The sequence below is a fragment of the Centrocercus urophasianus genome, unplaced genomic scaffold, assembly GCF_019232065.1.
Source record: "Centrocercus urophasianus isolate 14NV4802_14NV808 unplaced genomic scaffold, USGS_Curo_1.0 seq_12, whole genome shotgun sequence".
NCBI lineage: Eukaryota > Metazoa > Chordata > Aves > Galliformes > Phasianidae > Centrocercus > Centrocercus urophasianus.
Window position 1 is genome coordinate 652,602 of NW_024884364.1, and position 20,261 is coordinate 672,862.

The 20,261-nt window shown below is 41.4% G+C and overlaps 1 protein-coding gene across 4 annotated transcripts in view; it reads left to right on the plus strand.

Annotated features, from left to right (window-relative positions):
- The first annotated feature begins 4,666 nt into the window (after positions 1-4,666).
- Positions 4,667-20,261, plus strand: part of RIMKLB (ribosomal modification protein rimK like family member B) — a 39,983-nt gene continuing 24,388 nt past the window's right edge. The window contains exons 1-3 of one of the 4 annotated variants that reach the window (XM_042810928.1): positions 4,667-4,753; positions 5,572-6,042; positions 14,241-14,461. In XM_042810928.1, the coding sequence (XP_042666862.1) occupies positions 14,287-14,461 (175 nt within the window). In that variant the 5' untranslated portion in view covers positions 4,667-4,753; positions 5,572-6,042; positions 14,241-14,286. Of the gene's footprint in view, positions 6,043-12,942; positions 13,038-14,240; positions 14,462-19,897; positions 20,010-20,261 lie in introns of those variants that run through there. The other 3 variants (XM_042810927.1, XM_042810926.1, XR_006167432.1) reach the window with 3 other exon arrangements.

Here is a 20,261-nt window from a genome sequence, read left to right on the forward strand (position 1 = left end):
ATTTATTACTTAGCCATCCAAGTGGGAAGTAGAAACATCGCTGCAAGATTTGGCCAAATTTGTAGCCGGTGCAGACACTGGTGACATGCAGCAAATTGATGTAAATAATAAGGTTTTGCAAATTTTTCGCGCTAGATTTTTTTTTTTTTTACCATTTTTCTCATCACAATCTCATGTACTTAGAGACAGTATATGGAACTTTCTGATGTCAGTAGGGGAATTATGCCCTGCAGACTTTGGCTTCAGAACTAAACAGCTGTTTTGCATTTTCAGTAAACCCAATGACAAAATATGTTTCATGGAATCAACAGTAAAATCAGATTTTGCATACATTAAGGCTTTGTACTAGTCCTCCATTTCAGAGAGCATGGGAAAAATCTCAAAAGAAGGGTGTCAGCAATGCTTAGTGTGTGGAGGCATCCATTCTTTGCTGATAATACAGTTTAGTTTGTGTAGGGTAAAACTAGGCAGTCTTCTGGTCCATTGACATTGAGGGCACAAGCAGATGTTTTCCTTTCGCTATCAAACAGAGAGAACTTTGTCCTAAGAACAGATTTGTGGGTAATTAGGGACCTCATGTTCATTGGAAAAAAAAAAAAAAATTCTACCTACAACTCAGCTGCAGTAACAATTGTTTAGAAAACATATCTCAAAAACTTCTGCGCCAGTGGGCATTTCTTTGGTGAGAATATTCTGAACAGTAAATTGGTGCTTTCATCTGTTTTGTGCTTGAAAAAAATAGCAAAAGAATTTGAGGACTCCCTCTAGAATGACTTAAGATTCTAGATGATGGGAAATTATTCTAGAGAGGTGTTAACCAATCTCCTTTTTCAATTGCCTCCATCAAACTCAAAAGTTTGTGCCTGCGTTCCAAGTACTAGAACTTCAGCAGCTCAACAAAAAATAGTAAAGGTAATCAATGACTGCATTTTGCGTGCAGGAGAGCTGAGAAGGTAAATGTTAGTTGGTGGAATAAATTCTTGCTAATAATCCTTAGATCCATATGAAATATCTGAACAGTTTGATATATGTTTTAGTATGAGCAAGCTGAGTGTCTTTCATGTACTTGTGGAACACCTTTCTTTAAGATGTGTTATAACCAAATACATATTTCTATGTTCTAAAATCTACATTACAGGATTTCCCAGCTGTGCAGTTCTTTCTATGAGCTGCTAATTATATCTGGGATGCAGAGGCACCTGCCTTAAAGCTTGTCTGCTTAAGGGAATATGAAAGAAAAAAAATCTGCTATGTGTCTGCTGTGCATCACCATAGTTATAGCTATGTAAATCCTAACATGCATATTCTTTTCTTGCTTTATATTGTTTTTAAAACAGCAAACATTAATATAGAAGAATTCTTATTCTGCCTGCTAAATGTGTCTTGGTTACACATATTTTCAGTATAGTAGTAATACCACAGTAGATTTCTGTTAGTAAATTCTATGTGTAGACAAACCTTTGCACCTCACAACATGAAACTGGAGCTTTTGAAAATGTGAACTTGAAGTATGTGTGAACTCTAATCCACAAAGCCTAGAATTCAGTTATTCTGCCAAAGAATATGTTGTTTTGCTAATATAAAAGTAAAAAAAAAAAACAACTGTCCAGCATTTTTGTATTTTATTTATCCCAGGAGGAGTTGCCTACAATTGCCTCCTTCTCAAAGTTTTCTTTGGCATTTAAATGAGCAGTAGTGTGTTCTTCCTGTGCAGAGTCAGGCAGATGGGAACCTGGAATCCAGAAGTGATCTCTGGCTTGCAGAAACTATTAAGGAACCAAAAATATTGGCAAGGCACTTAAGTATAGAGGAAGGCAGTGCTTCTGGTGATGTTCTGAGTAAATGGGGATGCTGACCACCAGTGTCCTCCATGATGTAGTCTTTTCCATAGCTTACTTACTAGGCAAAAAGTTTTCAGAATAGCTGCCTGAATCATGCCTGAAGTTCGGGGACTAGAACTAGCATGTTTGCAGAGCAAAATGAACAAAAGTAAACATAGTCTTAAAAATGCTCAGTGGTGTTTGTGTTGATGAGTTTTAAGTATCAGCTGTAATACTGCAGCAGGTGTAACAAAACAGAAATGCATGATATTATGGTACATCATTCTGCAATATGACTGAATGAGCATTGTATCAGATTTTAGGACATTCTCTAATAGGGATGTATACATCAGTACTGTGGAAATCAATCCCACTGTGTCAGTTAAATATAAAGGGCACTGCATAAGAGATTTGGATGGCACATCTTTGTTCTGCAACTGCAGGTTTTACAGCCTGTCTGAAACAGTTCTGGATGCATCAAGTGCAAACAAATTACACTGGGGAAACATGGAGTATGTAAGTGTCTGCCTTTCAGTTGGTGAAATTAAGGTGGTTAGGGTTAATTCTTGGAAGGCAGACGAGAGCAGGTTGTTACTTGCTAGATTATTGGAATGCGTGTTAGGGACCATCACATTTGACCAAGTAGGTATGTCCCGTATTTGAAAAGTTGAGAGTGTAACACAGTGTTCAGCAATATATGTATATATATGCTGTTTTCCTTAGACACAGATGTTGTGTGTTTTATCCAAAGATTAATAAGTTAGATGAGTAAGAATTTCCTACAGGATAAGATCAGGACATTAAGTTGAATATGTCTTGATTTTGTGTTGAAGCCTAGTGATGCTGCATCTTGGGATCCTCAGTATGAGAGACGTGGACATAATCAACAGGTCCAGCAAAGGGTCCTCTTAAGATATGGTGGATAAGAACTTGGAGCATCTCATACATACAGATTCTGCAAAACTGGAGAAGGAGGCTCAGGGGACGGAGTGAATACATGAAGGGACGGAGTGAAGGTGAAAGCAGACTGTTCAGTGGTACTTACTGAGCAGTCTATTCATTGTGCACAAACTGAAATACAAGAAACTCCATTTAAAAGTTTTTTTTTTTTTTTTCATTATTTTTAATGTGAGGGTGGTCAAATCCTAGAAATTGTGGAGCATTCATTCTTGGAGATGCTTAAAACGCAACTGGGCGTGACAATCAGCTCTGGCTGACCCTGATGGGGGCAAGGGGCTGCACTCAGCAGCTTCCAGAGATGGGAAAGTGTCATTGATGCATCAGGTATGCATCAGGTACCAAAGTGTGACTGGCATGGATTTTTGGAGCAGCATGCCATTACCATGAAACATACCTAATATGTGCTAATATGTGTCTTGTAGTGTGGTACGGGGGAAGTTGAGTAGGTGTGCTACAGAAACTGATAAACATGGTGTTGGTTAACACACTGAATGTGTCATACTAATTTGTTGCCAGTAGTTATTATTTTAGACAAATGATAGCAATATGGGATGATGCAGCCCAGGTGGCATACTGGTTATGTCAAACATAATGATGTATGGCAAGTAGCGTGTGGGATATGTCACACGCTTATCTGCCATACAAAGGACAAAGGTTTTGGCTCTAGGTACCACGTGAAGCAGCAGCCGCGAAAAGCACGATAGTTATCATACGTTTTGTCATGCCACCTGACGTTCACTGCTTAACCTGCAGCGTGCTGCCAGTACCCCGCAGTGCTAGGGTACAACTGGCACGTCCGCCCTGAGAGCAAGCAGCTGGAGCCGTGGAACACAGTAGCCTGGCTAGAAGTACCTCACATAGCTGCGGGAGAGGCTGGGCAGAGCCGCGCCACTACTGCCGGAGCCCTTTTTGTCTCGGCCCTGGTCTGGGCTGCAACGCTGCGAGCGCGCTTAGACCGCATTTCTGGCCTGGGGTAGACGTAAGCGTATCGAAGGGGAAGCCGCTTGCCGGAGGTGGTCGTCGCCGGGCCGCGGAAGCCGGGGGGCGGTGCGAATCGCCACAGGCGTGCCCGCCGGCGGGGCGGGGCGAAGGCCCCGCCGTGCGGGTGCGGCAACCGCAGTGGCGGCCGTTGCGCCTGTGGGGTGCGCGCGTGGCGATCGGCGGGAGCGCGCGGCCTGCGTTCCTGCCTCGCCCGCCTCCTCGCGGCGCCTCGCCTCACCCTTCTCTGTGCTTGTCCCGGCCGTACGCGGCCGTTAGCGCCGCCGCCGCTTCAATTTATCCGTCAGTCGGGCGGCGGGAGAGAGCGCGGGAGGCGCTGGCGCTCGCTCTTTGGCTGAAGCGGCGACCGCGGGGGCGGAGGTGCGGGGGATAGCCGGTCCGGGCCGTCCTCTCTCCCCAGCCGCGGGGAGGAGGGAGGCCGAGGAGGGAGAAGGCGGAGGCTGAGCCCACTCCCCTTTAGGTCCGCTCCTCTGAGTGACTGCTGTCCGCGAGGAGGGGGAGGAAGGGGCGAGTCTCTCTGCAGCCCTCATCGTGCCGCCGCCTGCCCAGGCCTCTGTTCGGCCCTGCGGGCGGCGCTGAAGCGGGCGTCGGCGGGGCGCGCGGGCCGCGTGAGCCCGGGCTCTGCAGCACACGGGGTGGGTGAGATGTCGGGCTGAGCGGATGTGAGCCCGGGGGTGGGGTCCTCTGTGTCTGGGGGGGTTGGGATCGTTCCGCCCGCCGCCTCGCGCAGCGCAGTGCCTGTGGTGATTGTGCATCCTGGGGCGCCGAAGCAGGCAGCACTTCGATCTGTCCGCGCCTTCCAACCGCGCCCGTTGCGGGCAGGCCAGCCGAGGCACCGGCTCGGTGGCTTCACGGCAGGGTCTTTCTGTGCGAGGTGGGTGGTTGCACCTCGTGCTTCCCCAGCTGTAAGGCGGCGCGGGTCCTGTGCACCGCGCTTTCTGTGGTCGGATCGTGCTCCGCATGTACGTGTTGGGGTAGGTCTGCTCTCGTCTTGCCTTCCTCTCAATGCTTGCACGCCCTTCTCTTGCACGCCTTGTGCGTGCACACACGCGCTGGTGTGTATAAAGCTGCCACTGAGGTGGGGCAAAAATCGCTCCCGTGTGCCCGAATGCGAAAATCTGCGTCTGTTGGGGACAGCTTTTCACGTGATTTAGGTGGGAGTGTGTGTCTGTCGTTGCGACTTAAAATGAAATCTTTACAACTAGGTTTCTTCTCTTTTTTAAAATGTTTTCTTTTTCTTTTCCTCTTACGTTTAAAGAACTAATTTTATGTTGGTGGTTTGACGGCTTAGGATCTACCAGGATATCCATCTTAAAAGTGTGCAACTGTTATGCTTTATTTCGGGAATTTAAACAGCTTATTAAACAGGATTATTCTTCTGCTCTGTAATGTACTTTTCTGCAGTCTTCATATTTGAATTCTAAATGATCTTCTGGGGGGTGGTGTTTAAAGATTCCCACAAATAAGCATGAATGTGTTTCTTAGATTTTAAAACAATTCTTCATGTTTTATGTGTAGATCCAGATTTATCTTTAAGTACACGTTCCTCAGTAAGTTAACAAACTGCTGAAGTTTATTAATTTTTTTTTCCTTCCCCATTAAAATGGGTGTGTGTGATATTGTATTTGTGGAAATTGTTTGAAGTTGCACATTTTGCCTAAGTGGTTAATCAGATCTTTTTCTTTTGGTTCTGCTTGTTGCCTTGCATAATGCCTTCTCTTCCTTTGAAATTTGTTTACTGTATGTCTTTGTATGTTTATGTCTAATAGGGATCTTTCTCTTTCTTTCCTAGGTGTCTGTGTCTTCAGACTAATTTAGGATATAGTCCTGAGAAAGTTGAGACACAAGGAATTACATACAGAACTACTACTTTCCACCAGTATTCTTTTTCCTCTTTCCTATCCCTCTTCTTCCATAGGGGAGTACAGCTTAGGATTTTAGGTCCATTCATCCCACAGAAATCTACCTTATTCCTTAAGGGATAGGCTAGACGTTGCCTGTTATAGTACCAGGAGAACGTTATTCGTTGCTTGCTGAGGGAGCTTTATTTGTATATTTGGAGTGCAGTGTAGAGAGGCATCCAGGAGGCTTCCTTGCCCTCCCTTTTTGAGTAATAGTGGATTCAGGAAAAGGGGTGCTTACGGAGACACGTGACCTCGTTAAAGGACCTGAGACTGAAGCAGCACTTGGCACACTGAAGGAAGCACCCGCTTATCTTTTGGCATCTTTTTTTGTCTGCTGCTGGTTCCTCACCCAATTTCGGGTAAGTCTTTTCAGTCCATTCATTGATGCAGTGCATGTCTCCCTTCCCCCACCACAGGCACTAGGAGAAGCATGCACAGACTGAGAGTAGGGTGGGGGAAGGGAGGAGGGCGAACAGGCTTGCAAACACAGATCAGGAGGAGCAGAGTGTGCGGTACCACACTGCAGAGGAACCTGGACAGAGATGGAAGAACCTCTCTTTCAGAAAAACAGCTGATGTGGGAGGAAATGTTTTATTTGCATGGATGTGTGCACACAGTGGAGGGGGGTGAAAAATCTGTGAGCCTGTTGTAAACAAAAAAACCAAACAACTAAGGTTGAAGTGGAGAGAGAGCTGTTCTTGACCACTGTTGACCAGCTGATGTTGCCCTGTGTAGTATAGAGGGAAGAGGGCAGATTATTCCTTGGAGATTAGGACACTGGGGTGTGTGAATGAAGAATGTTACCACCTACTTGCATGCTTGAACGTATGTGGGGAAAAGCTGGTGGTGTGGATGTCCACATTTTATAGGCAGTTGTGCCTAGAAGGATTGCTATGCTAGCATCTTTAACATTACCCAGTGCAAAGGTAGGGAAGAGCAGGTGAGCGCCACCATAAGGACTGCATTTGCCAGTCACGGGGAGTGGGGGATTGTGCTGAAAAAGAGTGAGAGTGATTAATACATTTCCGTATCCCATGACTCTTGCAGTCTACAAATCTGGCATGGGAAGGGAGGTGAATATGCCTAATGCTTTCAGGGTGGTGTGTTTGGGATTTACCTGCTTGCAGTGACTTTAAATTCTAGGGCATGTTCAGAGGGTGGATGATAATGCATCAGGGCTTGGTGAGTTGTACTGCAGCTGCTCAATATTTTATGTAAAATGCATTTAAAAAAATATGCTAGCTTTTCAGATTTTTCACTTTTAAAAATCGGTTCTCTCCAAAGATGCTCAAACAAGTATGTGGCATTTTTATGAAAACTAGTCTCTGGTAGGCAAAACAAGAATTTTTCTTGAGGTTGTCCTTAAGCATCACCATGGAGGAGCAGTGTCAGGAATAAATTGATTTACTTTGGGTTTGTTTTTACAAAGCAATTTTAGAAGTGGTTTAAGATGTTAGTCTTCTCTCTATATTCAACCATAAATATTTCTTCCTAAAGTGTTTAGATATTTTAGATAATTGTTATTCTGGTGTCTCTGTGGGGAACAGAATTAATTGTTCTTTATGCTTGAAAGAGATGTGAACCTGCTATCTCTATATACTCTATTCTCACTACAGTGAGATAGATGTTTATGACATGTGCAGCATCTGACCCATCATACAGTCCTTAGTTAACTAATTAACTGATCTATAAAGCTCACTCTGAAAGTAATGCCTCCTATTTATTTCTACGGAAACTCCAACAGATACAAAGAGCACAATAACATTATTTGATAGAGAAAATTCTTAGCTACAAAACACTTTTTCTACATCACAATTAGCTGCATTTTCAGCAGCAATGAACAGGAGCCTGCATGTAGCACTTGTAAAAATCTGCACCAGTGGAGGTTACCTGCTGTCACGACTGCTGAAGCACATTGCCCTGTGCCTCACTGTGCTGGCATCCACTCTCTGGTCTCCAGAAACATTCAGCAAGCAAGGAGTGTGTGTGTGTGTAATTTTTTCCACAAGGAAGAATTCAGTGACATACCTTTGCTTCATACATGTTTCCATGTCAGATGTCATTTTGACAGGCTGTCCCTCAGTTGCCGTCTGTTGCACAGCAACAAAATATAATGGAATATTTGAGGGAAAATTCAGCCTCTACTGCCATACCACTGCCGTCTGCCTCTGATATTGTGGGCCAACCTAATAAAATAAGAGGCATTACTTTCAAAATAGTCATAGGTGTATCTAACTTCTTCATTGTAATTGTACCTTGAGGTACCACCGTTAATGTAACTTAGGAGTATCAACTGTTCTAATGCCTTCATCATCTTCAGGTGTAGCCTTCTAAACAGCATTCTAGAAACTGCTGTAATGGTAGAGAAAATTGGTTTATTGAAAGTATGTGCACAGTTTCAATTCTTAGCTTATTCATGATAAAGTAAATAAGTAAATGATAAGTAAAGCAAAATTCCCTTTTCCAACTCAAATAATGCCATTCTGTGGGGGGGGAAAAAAAAAAAGCAATGAGGTGTGTGCATTAACGATAAATGTGAGACTGCACTGTTGTTTGTGGTGAGATGAGTGCTTGGAGTTAATTTTTTCCTTTTTCTCTGTTTCCTATGGCAGCCATGACTGTCACTTTTTGCTCTTCTCATCTTCCTTAAGATTTTTATTATGATCTAAAATATAGGGATTAGGTGTGCCTAATGGTATGCTAAATCTAAGATTATGGGTTTCAGCAGTTAGAAAGGTAAAACCTAATCTGTTAGCTGAACAGTGCTATGCTGTAGCTGAAGCCTAGAGTCTCAGACAAGGACTAAAAAAGAGGTGATTCTGGGAGGTGGTGGTGATAATAATTGTTCCAATAACTTGTTTCCCAGATCACTGTGTGCAATGGGAGAGAGCTACATCAGATAACAAGTTAAGTAGTTGAGATAGATAGTACTAAATAGCATTGATTTCTAATGATACAAAACATTTGTAATTCCCATAGGGAAGGAACAACCAAAGTTTATTAATATAGAAATGTATTGAGTATTTGTGTTTTGAATAGAAAGGACATAGAACAATCTTCTTGTTTAACTAGATACCTTGAACATCACACATTTATCAATAATGTATAAATGAATTAGTGTATCCTGACAATTGATTCCTTGTTTTACCTTTGGGGAAAAAAATGTCACGATCAAAAAGAAACTAGTACATTTTTTTTCTCCTTCAGCTTTTTGGTGTTGAAGGTAGCACAAGGACTAAATGGAACAGAGAAACCAAATCTCTAATTCCTGGAGACAGGTCTTAAGTATGTCTGTGTGAAGAAGAGACTCCTTCAAGGGAAAAAGAGTGGTTTTCAGTTTTCCAGCTCTGTTTGGACTGCTGATATGATTGGATGAATTCCTTACTATGTCAGTATGATATATTCTGCTATGATGCAAAGTAGAAAAGAAGCACGGTGACTGCTTTTGTCACAACAGCTGCAAAAGGTATATTACAGATTCAAGGAGTGCAGGAGGAAATACGTTTGCATGTGATGGGTAAAAGAAGAAACTGCTGTGTGAATGCCAGAATGAACTTCGCTTAAGCAGTGCAGCAATACTGCAGCTCAAAGTGGAGGTTCCATCAATTCTCTTCATAAATTGCTAAGAATCTGTTCCACTCAGCATCTCTCTGAAGCAGATGCAGCAGTGACTGCTTGGCTAGTCTTAGACACAGTTTGCTTTCTACTGTAGAACTTAGATGCCGCTGTTTTATTTATAATCTGTTTTATGCAGTTAAGTCTATTTTTTTTCTTGTTGTTTTTCATTTTCTAAATTTGTTAGTTACTGGAAGATAAAAGCATTTGAACTGTTCGTCTTGTAGAAGACATTTAAACATCTGCTCTTCCCTTTATATGTACTATGCTTACTTTGCAATTGATGTTCGCATGGATTAGAAAATATTTCATGCACACCCAACGTTGTATCAGGCTGTGGCTTTTAGATTGAGGTAGGTGAAGTTGGTTTTCGTGGAAAAAATAGTGGAGACCACATCCAGATCAAGAGCATAATTCTGTTGTGCATCTGACTATAAGGCCAGCTTTCTTCTTACAGACCATTTTCTTAAAAAATGTGGGAGGGATTTTTAGGAGGTTTAACCCAGTAGTGTAAACTGAAGATTTTGTGTTCCATGAAACTGCTACGAATTCAAAGTAGAGATTATAAGGACAGGCTGAAATTGGTAGAGACCATTTATAGGAACACAGAGGTGAGGTAAGATGAGGATATTTATCCTAGATCCACAGATGAGGATATTTATCCTAGTGGAAAAAAATTGGTGTTGGTTAAGAGGATGCTAAATTTAGGATTACTTGTTTCTGCTTTGACTAGTCTTATAGCTCGCTTTAAAGTGAATTTCTTAGTCTTTATCTGCAGGCTTAAGGTTGCTTCCTACCTGCCTTATGATGAAATAGGAGACTTAATATGTACATTTATTAAACTTCATAAGATTCACAAGAAGTGAGATAAAGTGTTAGGAGAGCGGTAAATACAAATCAAGGCATTTTGGATTGGCTTGCTTGTTTTAATAGGATAGTTAAGATAGCTGGATAAGTCTTCCTGATGCTGTAGCTCCTCAAAAAAATACTTGTAGGAAAGAGGCATATGCTGCTTTTTGTTTCATTCCCACCTTTCCTTACCCTCCCGCCCTCACTCCTGCTATTCCTTGAGCTCTCTCCCTCGTGGCTTCTTTCTCCCTTGCTTCCTCATTCCCTTGGTTCTGTCTTCCCTCACTCACTTTCTCCTTTTCCCCCCGTTTGCCCTTGCTTCCTCTGTGTTGTTACTTCCCTCCCTTCTAGTTTGTCTCTTTCTCTCTCCCTCCCTTGCCCCCTCCTTTCCTCACCCACTTTCCCTTGCCATCTCTCTCCCTCCCTCCCCCCCTTGTGTTTTGTCTCTCTTCCTTGCTCCCTCATGTTTCTTGTCTCACTCTCCCTTGCTCCCTCCTTCTCCCTTGCTCCTGCTGTTCCTTTCTCTCGCTCCCTCATGTTTTTTCTCTTCCTCCTGCCCTCATTTTTTTTTTTTGCCATTGAGCTTTTCCTCCCTCTCCTTGTTCCCCTCTCTCCCACTATCCCCTTTTTTCTCGATCCCTCTCTCCATGTTCTCCTTCCTCCCTCCAGCTCTCCTTTTTTTTCCTCCCTTGCTTTCACCCGCCCACCCCTTTTTGCTCGCCCACCTGCCTTCTTTTTTCTTCTCTCCCTCCTGTCTGCCTTCTCCTTTTTACCTCTCCCTGCCGCTCTCCCTGTTTTCCACTCTCATCCACCCTCCCTCCCACCTTCCATGTTTTTTGCTCTTGTCCAGCCTTCCTCCCTGTTTACCCTGTCCAGCCTTCCTCCCTTTTTCCTCTCCAGTCTCCCTCCCGCACCCCCAATTTCCTTCCTCTCTACCTCCTTCTCTTTTTTCCTCTTTTCCTCTCCTTCCCACTCTCATTTTTCCTTTCTCTCTCTCTCCCCCTACCACCTCTTTTTTTCTCTTTCCCTCCTGTCTGCCCTCCATTTCCCATTCTTGCCTGCTGTCACCCTATTCCTTTCTCACCCACCCTACACATTCCTTGATTTCTAGTCTCGCCTCCCCTTTCTCCTCCCCAGCTTCCTTCCCTTATTCATTTATTTCCCTCCTTCCTTCCCTCCATTTTCCTCTCTCCCTCCCTCCCTCTTCTTCCATCCCTCTCAGTTTTCCTCTCCCTTTGTTTTCCCCTCCCTGATTTCTCCTCTCCCTCCCTTGCTGTCTTCCTGATTTTCCCCTCTCCCTCCCTTGGTCCCTCCCTCCTTTACCCCTCTGCCTTCCTCTCCCTTTTCCCTTTCCTCACCTTCCTTTGTTTTCCTCTGTCCCCCCTCCCTCTCTCCATCCTTTCCTTCTCCCCTCATTTTTCTTTATCTCCTGCAGTCTCATCCATCCTTCCTTTTCTGCCCTCCTTTCCCTCTCTTTTTTCCCCCACGCCCTTCCTTCACACTTTCTGCTCTTACCTCCTCACCCTCTCCCCCCTAGTTTTCCCCGTCCTTCTATCACCCTCCCCCTCTCCCATTTTGCCTCTTTCTCCCGCTCTCCATTTCCCCACCCACCTCCGTGCTTTTGACCCTCTCTCATTTTTTTTTCTAACCCTTCTGCGTTGGTTTTTTTTTTTTTTTTTTTTTAAAGAAGGCATTGAAATGGTAGCCAGAGAGAGGTGATGGCGCTGTCTGTGTAGATTTTAGGACATACAGATGTGGCCACGTATAAGAGAGACTTAAGAAAAATGAGAGGAGGTCTGTGTTGGCAAAGAAATCAAGGCTTAATAGCAAGTGAAAATGGGGAGAACATTGTGGGTGAGAAAACTCTTAGCAATTTTAGTATCAGTACCAAGAGGAGAAAGAGAAAGGGGAAAAAACATACTGACCAGTAGACTTGATGATCTGTTATGGCTTCTGGTTTTTTTTTTTTTTTTTTTTTTTTTTTTTTTTTTTTTTTTTTAATAATCAGAAAATCTATCTAGTGTGTTTTCTATGTTCTCTCTGTTCTGTAGATTTTTTTCATGATGAGTTGTGCTATCCTGCTAGATACTGCTGCTTTTCAAAACAGAGATGGTAGGTTGTGCTGTTTTGTCTTGCCAGTTGTTGATGCAAAAATGAAATAAGGGTAGAAACCTTCTGAACTGTGTAGTAATGGTGCAGTTTTTGAAAAATATATCTTCTCCAAATTCTTACCTAACGATGTAGTAGTGCCAGAAAGTTTTCTGTGAACTACCATACTTAGAAAGCCAAAAAATGAGGCAGGATCTGTCAGTTATCTCCTGCTGCTAGCCCAAGACCCATCTTGCCTTTTTCGCTTTCAGCTGCTTTGAAGGAAAAAAATACCAAACAACTGTGATACAAAAGGTATGCTTTACAGACTATTCCCCCTTGTGCTCTTTTCCTTGGGAGGACCAAATACTCCTTATCCTGCTGTCATTTGAGCATCTTGCTTGCTCTCAAGGGCTGGTCTGCATTTGTGATTGCTTTTGTCTAGCTTCTGCTTTCTTTCAGTCTATTAGTAGGAAGAGCTTTTTTTTGCTTGGCTTTATTTTTGTTTCTAGTTCAGCAAAGCTGTGGAAAACTAGTTGTGGAGTATGCAGAGATTGCTTTTTGCCATTGTGATTCTTGGTACTAGGAATAAAAGTGACCACTTAAAACTTTTTTTTTTCTTCATTGTTGTTTAAGAAATAGGTTTGCTAGTAGAGAAAAAGAATGTATTTTTGAATTTAAAAATGAATCTCTTCTTGTGATTGTAGAAATGACCCTTTTGCCTCAATACCTGCTGCAGAAGCTTCATGTGTGAACAACAGAAAAAATACCTACTAGAAACTCTTTGAAATACTAAGTGAAGGTAGTTGTATACCTGAGGTCTTGTCTGTGCTTGTATCTTCTGATACCATGTCCTGTCATTAGGACTACCAGGAAATTGCCTGTTTTGGTCTCACAGTTCAATTCTGTTTAAAAATCAGGTAAAACGTATTGGTGAAAAAAGTGTTTTTTCTCTCTTCATTTAGCAGGAAGATTTAAAATGTGTGGCAGAAAACAGCTCTGGTTTTCTCCAGAATTCTTTTTCTCTATGCCATGCTGCTTCCTGGTTGTTGTTTTGTTGCTTGTTTCCTTGCTTAATGCAAACATTTGGGGTTTTTTTGGGTCCGTTAATATACCTTTAGTTGTTTTACAGCTCTTAAAATATTTTCAAATATAATAAAAAAAAAGCAACACAAATCCTCGATTCAAATCAAGGGACACGCCACCGTGCAGTTTATCATTTCTAACATAATTGAAGTTCTCTAATTTGAAGCATGCTTTGTATATTTGTAAGTGCTGTTTATTTGTAAAGGTTGTTTTCCCTTTTGTAGATACAATCTTTAATTTTGCTTTTAGGTATGTATATTAGTGTTTAATATTCTTATAATTATATTGATGCTCCTTGTTCCATTGGCTCTCCAGTAATGTTCTGACTAACATCAAATGTATTTCTCAGTAGATGTGAAATATTTGTAAGAGTGAATCCATCTTGAAATAATACCATGGAAGTTACTGTTTTAATGCACTTTTGTCTGGGATATTTTCCTATTATAAAGATTTGGTGTAATCTGTCTTCTGTATACTGTGAAAGGATGTATCAGTTCTGCCACAGGTGTTTTAATGGTACTTAGGGAAGCACTGAGCTATTTACAGTTGTAAGGAATTACTCTAAAAGGTGGAATTCTTGCCTTCAAAGATGGCCATTCAAAATGTTTTCATGCCTCAGTACTGTCAGGAAAGAAGAATGGCACTGCTGCTACCAGTAATTGTCAAAATGTGTATTTACTATGGATGAAACTAGGGTAGGAGCTGAGGTTAGCATTTAGTAAGTAGCACTGAATGTAAATGGATTTATTTCTGTTGTTACTTCAATTACAGATTAGGCATAGACATTTTTTTCCACTTGGAGGTTGTGAGTCTTTTGAAAAGGACTGACTTGTACAAAAACGATAGAACTCAGGACAGTGGGGAACATGGGGAATAGGAACCTGTGTACTCTAACAGTCTCATCTTCTCCACCATCTAGAAGTTCCATTGAAAAGAAACCTTGAAGGTTGCAAGAACAGTCCACGATGTGCAGTTCAGTTGCTCCCAGATTGTGGTTCTTAACAGACCGTCGCATCAGAGAAGATTACCCTCAGCAGGAGATCCTGAGAGCGTTGAAGGCCAAGTGCTGTGAAGAAGAGCTGGATTTCCGGGCCTTGCTGATGGATGAAGTGGTGCTGACAGTCGAGGATGGAAATCTTGGTGAGGATAAGCTAAGGCTGGGAATGTGCTGAACGGGTGCTTACAAAAAGATTTAATATGGAACGTGTACTTTTTGATAATGAATTCTGTGTGTGCCAGGCTACCTATATGTTATCTAAATAATGCAGATACACAGGATACCATATTCTTCAGCATTAATTGTGATAGTCAAATATATTAACTTTGCCTGTTTGCTTTAGAAGTGCATTTGCCTTCCCTTTTTAGAACAGAGAAAAGGTTTGCTTTAGCTGATTAATTCCTGGATAAGGACTATAAAGTTTTCAAACTGAGACAAAATTGCTGAGTTTTATTTTTGTGTGGATACTTTTAATTTCATTAATCATACTTTAAGAGGTTTAGGTAACTTTTTTTTCTTTGGTTTATGTTCTGGCTCCAAGTTACCAGTCACATTTGAAATAAAAGGGATTTTCAGCGGACAGTACAAATTGTTAGGGAACTGGAAGTAGTAATTTGATATAACCAAGCATTGCTACTTTGCGGGTGTGTATTTAGAAAAGGACACTGAAATAGACAGTATGTGCCTCAGAATAATTTGAACCGTTATTTCGACTTACAGTTTTAAGCTGAATTATAACACTTCTATTTTACTATTAGCTTGTTTCTCCTGAGGTAATTAAAAATGAAAAGTAAAGCATCAAGGTGTGTTAAAAGTGTTTAAGTAATCTGATTTTTTTTCAGCTTATGAATTTATGTTATAGGTAGAAAAATAATGCCATTGTCAAACTGTGTAATGCTGTATTTTTACAGCTTTTTAGTTTGGATTTCCAATAGGAAGGAGAATGCAATGTTCTTGCATCCATACCTTTTCCATTCCTCTTCACTGTATATCACTCAAGGGAGAGAGGAAGGACTTACATTCCTGCAGGTTGTGTTAGGATTCTGTGTAGGAAGAAAATATGCAGGTATTCAGCAGTGAAGAAGAGGTTGCCACATTACTGTATGCCTTGTTCCTTGTTGAGGAATTTTTATAGGAGGGAAATCTTGAATTGGCTTTGGGGAAGAACTTTGGTCAGCATTTGTACTGTAACGTGAATCAGTCGAGCATAAAACAGAAATGCTTGAGGAAATGGGATTTTTAATTCTTCCATTACTAAACATTCATTTTGTTACTTTGAATGTTGTTATTTTTGTTAATTTATCTATTACTGTGAAATGTCTGTGATTTTTTTATTGGAGACTTGAAATTCTGCAGGATGTCTACAAATCAGAGAAACTTCTTGTCAGAAAGTCTGAACATTTTTTTGCCTAGAGTATGCTGTTGATTGGACAGTATGTTCTGTTAAGGCAGTCATCCAGAAATGTGGCTGCAGTCTTTTAAAACTCATGGTAGATCCTTCAGCTTTTCAGTATTGTTTATTATTTCCTGTCCTCTGCCTGTATTGGGAGAATTAAATATGTCAAGCATGAACTGTGGGCCTTTCTGCTCTCTTCCATGTAATGTTGCAAGAAGAAAAGATAAAGTATGCAAGCTGGAGTTGCTGAGAAACATATAGTACAAGAATGGGAAAAATTAAAGAAATGACTTGAGAGAGAATGCAGAAAAAGGAAATTATTTTCATTCAAAGTGTTCATTCAAAACTGTGTAAGTAACTAAATTTTTTCAAAAGGAGTGAGATAAAAATGCAGAAAAACTGTGCATAGAAATTTCCTTATGTTTGATCTGGCCTGGCTCACTGTGGAGTTTTTCTTTTTTTTTTTTTTTTTCCTTCCTGCTTGAGAGAGATGAAAAATTGTGCCCCTTAATTTTCCAGTTTTCTTTTTCCCAATGTTTGTCCATGATTATAGATACAGATTTCTGCTTGAGGACACATGCAGATGTTTTGTTTCATTTTCTTCATAATAAACTGGTCTGTTGGCCTAGAATAAAAGGTGCCTTATAACAAAGTTGAGGAGGTAATGCATTCTGCACCCTTTTTTTGATCCCTTTTTTGAGGGATCCAGGTTGCTTGAAAGTTTATGTAACACAAACAACCTCATGAGGAGCCTGTATCTTCAGTGGATAATACCTGCTTTTTCTCTAAGTTTTCTTGTTATTTATGTTAAAAGTTTGGCAGTAGAGGGCTTGGACTTAGAGGATAATAAATACATGCAGAAGAAGTCCTCTATACTCTGCCCTTGTGAGGCCCCATCTGGAGTACTGTGTCAAGGTCTGAGGCCCCCAATACAGGAAAGATGTGGAACTGTTGGAGAGGGTCCAGAGGAAGGACATGAAGATGATCAGAGGGCTGGAGCATCTCCCTATGAAGACAGGCTGAGGGAGCTGGGTTTTTTCAGCCAGGAGAAGAGAAGGCTGTAAGCGGATGTCATTGCCCTTTCCAGTATTTGAAAGGGGATTATAAACAGACAAGGAATCAACTTTTTACTGAATGGTTTTAAGGTAAAAAAGGGAAGGTTTAGATTGGATATTATGGAGAAGTTCTTTACTGAGAGATCAGTGAGGTGCTGGAACAGGCTGCCCAAAGAGGTTGTGAATGCTCTGTTCCTGGAGGTGCTCAAGACCAGATTGGATGGGGCCCTGGGCAGCCTAGTCTAATACCAGATCTGCAGGTTGGTGGCTCTGCTTTTGTTAGGAGGTTTGGAACTTGATGATCCTTGGAGTCCCTTCCAACCCAAGTCATTCTATGTTTCTGTGATTCTATGAAGTAATAGATTTTTACATACTCAGATCTGTGATTTGGACCTTTAGAATCTAGACAATTTCTTAATTGTTAAAAGAATATGAACTTTGCAAAGACAAGTTGAAAAAGAAAGTTGGCTATTTAAAACTTCAGCATGAGGTATTTTGTATGAAATATCACCAGTGATATTTTTGTGTAGTCTTGCTGATTGTTGGGATAATGGATAAAGAGGCCAAAAATTCAGCATAGTGCTTTAATAAGCTTGAAATCATTTGCTTCATAGAGGGATTGTGGTAAATATACTTCTTAACTTACAAAGTGTTAGTAGAACAGTGGGACATGTGCTGAGACTAAAGACTTGTATTAAGTAGGTAGCGTATGCCTTGGCAGTAGAGATTGTTGAGGTAAATATCACTGGAGCCGAGAGACAAAAGTCTGTAAAACTTCAGCAACTCTGACTCTTCCAGAATCTGCGTATGTCAGAAAATGATAATATTTACCAGGTATTCAATCCAGTAAGCAATCACAGCAGTAGTGACTCAGTCACTACCTTACAGTGTTGTGTGGCTGGATACCCAAGTAGGTCAGCATTGCATGTCTAGCATGCTCTGCAGGTTCCTTCTGCAGATAAAAGCTGGGATTTCCCAGCATCTCTAGCACCTCCCTGTTCTACTGGCTACATTATGAACCTTTAACACCAGAGTCCCTGTGAGTCTTCTGGTGATCTGTGTGCAGCTTCAGATCTGCATGTTAGGAGCCTCAGTACTGCAGGAATCCAGAAATGATTGTAAATGCAAGTTAGGAAGTGTAGAATTAGTTTCTCCTTTGTGTTCAGAAGGAAACACTTAAATGTTACCAAAAAGGTAGTGTAATTGAGCTTAAGTTAAATAAGACAAAAGCCATAGACACTTTCAAAAGTGATCCTAGTAAGTGCTTCTTCTTGCTAGCTTACTCAAGTTGTGCAGTCTTACTTCCTTTCCATATCTCTAAGGCAGGAACTCAGTGGAAAATTCCAGCTGCATAAAACAATGAATGTTTTTATTTGGTGGGCTGAACCTGCTGAAATGGGTACTGACTCAAATACACAGCACTGATGCGCAGGAAGGGGGCAAAAGTAGATGAATGGGTAGAACAGGAGGGTGGTATTGCAGCTGATTTGATTTAGACAGGCTCAGAATATGTCTCCTAAGAACCAAATTCTAAGCTAGTGTAATGATAATTCTACTGTTGAATGGAGTAGTTTCTTTCAGCCTTGGTCGTGCTGCTCGTCTTTGGGCTTCCTTTCACGCCTTACATGAACTCATCTAACACAAAAAAAAGGTTGACCTAATACTCTACTCTTTTTTAGGATCTGGCATTTGTGGAAGTTGAATGGACTAGTGCAGTCAAACACTATCAACTCTGCTCAACTGATTAACAGGTTTCTGCTGGAATAGCTCTGTACATTTTGTAGTAACAGAATTGCTACCTCTAATGCTCAGAGCAGAGAACAAGTCTCTTCTTTTAGGCAGTGTCTCATATTTAGGTGAATATAAGTAAACATTCAAAGCATGCTTTAAAGCACAAATTCTCTTATGGGCAGGATATTTGATAGCATCAATTTAATTTTGTTTTTTGTTTGGTGTGTTCCTTTGAAGCATTTGCTGTTTACTGCTGTAAGGAAAAGACTAAGTTATTAAATTAGATCGCTTGTACTCTAGTCTAGTTTAGCAGTTCCTGTATTAATTTGAAAAAAGTAGTAGTAGGCAATTTATCAAATTTAGTGTGACATTTTCAGACACACATCTTAAATCCTGTTAAAATGTGTAATTTTGAAATTCATATTTGTTTGCTAGCGTAGTGGTACCCACGGTCTTGGGGAATTCAGATCTAGAAGGACCAAAGCTTGTGAAGAGTAGTGTGTGGTAAATGTGTTAAATCCAGCTGGCGCCCAGTCACAAATGGAGCTCACCGGGGGTCAGTATTTGGGCCTTCCTGTTTCATATTCTTGTTGATGACCTGTACCCTCAGTAATTTTGCAGATGACAGTAAACTGGGAGGAAGAATTGATCTGCCTGGGGGTAGGAATGTCATCCAGAGGGATCTGGACACTCTGGATTGCTGGGCTGAGGTGATGGTATCAAAAATGGTGTTGCTAGTGGGAGCAGGGAAGTGATCATCCCCCTGTGCTCAGCTCTGATGAGGCTGCATGTTGAGTACTGTATTCAGTTTGGAGCCTATCACTGCAAGAAAGACACCAAGGCGATGGTGTCCAGAGAAGCACAACAAAACGGGTTAGGGGTCTGGAGAGCAAGTCTTATGAGGAGTGGCTGAGAGAACTGGGATTGTTCAGTCTGGAGAAGAAAAGGCTCAGGGGGAGTGCTTATTGCTCTAACTACCTGAATGGAGGTTGTGGTGAGGTGGCCTCAATAGACAAAGATGATCGGCCTTTTCTCCTGCATAACTAGTGGTAGGACTAGAGGGAATGGCCTCAGGTTGCACCAGGAGAGGTTCCGGTTGCATATTAGGAAAAATTTATTCTCCAAAAGAGTAGTCGAGCACTGGAATACCAGTGTCCAGGGAGATGGTGGAGTCACCATCCCTGGAGATACTCAAGAAATGTTTAGATGCACTGAGGGACATAGTTAGTGGGAAATACTGGTCATAGGTGGATGTTTGAATTTGATTTTGGAGGTCTCTTGCAACCTTGGTGATTCTATGAGTGAATTGGAGTGGAGGAAACCTACAGAGAATAAGCATGGATGTTACTGGGAAAGAGACAAAATTGATTCAGTGGTTGTCTTCTCTTTCTGAGTAGAATGCTCTTTCTCTTGTCACTCGTGGGACTTGGCTGAAATGTTCTCCACAGACATACCTTATCTGAAGAGAAGCAGATTTTAAGAACTGATGGCTGATGAAGGACTGCCTAGGTAACATTTTTCCTTCATAAAAATATATAAAACATCTTCACTAAAATTCTTTGCTACCTGAATATAGCTAAACTAGCAGAATTTAAGACAACTGAAATAACAGCAGTTCCTTTGTCGTAGTTGTTTAGAATCACCATGTTTTTTTGATACTGTGCTGTGAAGGACAATAGTTGAAAGGAAAGTGCTTTTGTGAACTTCTAACTAGGAAAGCTACTGGGCTTTGTTGAAGAGTCCTACACCATAAAACAAAGT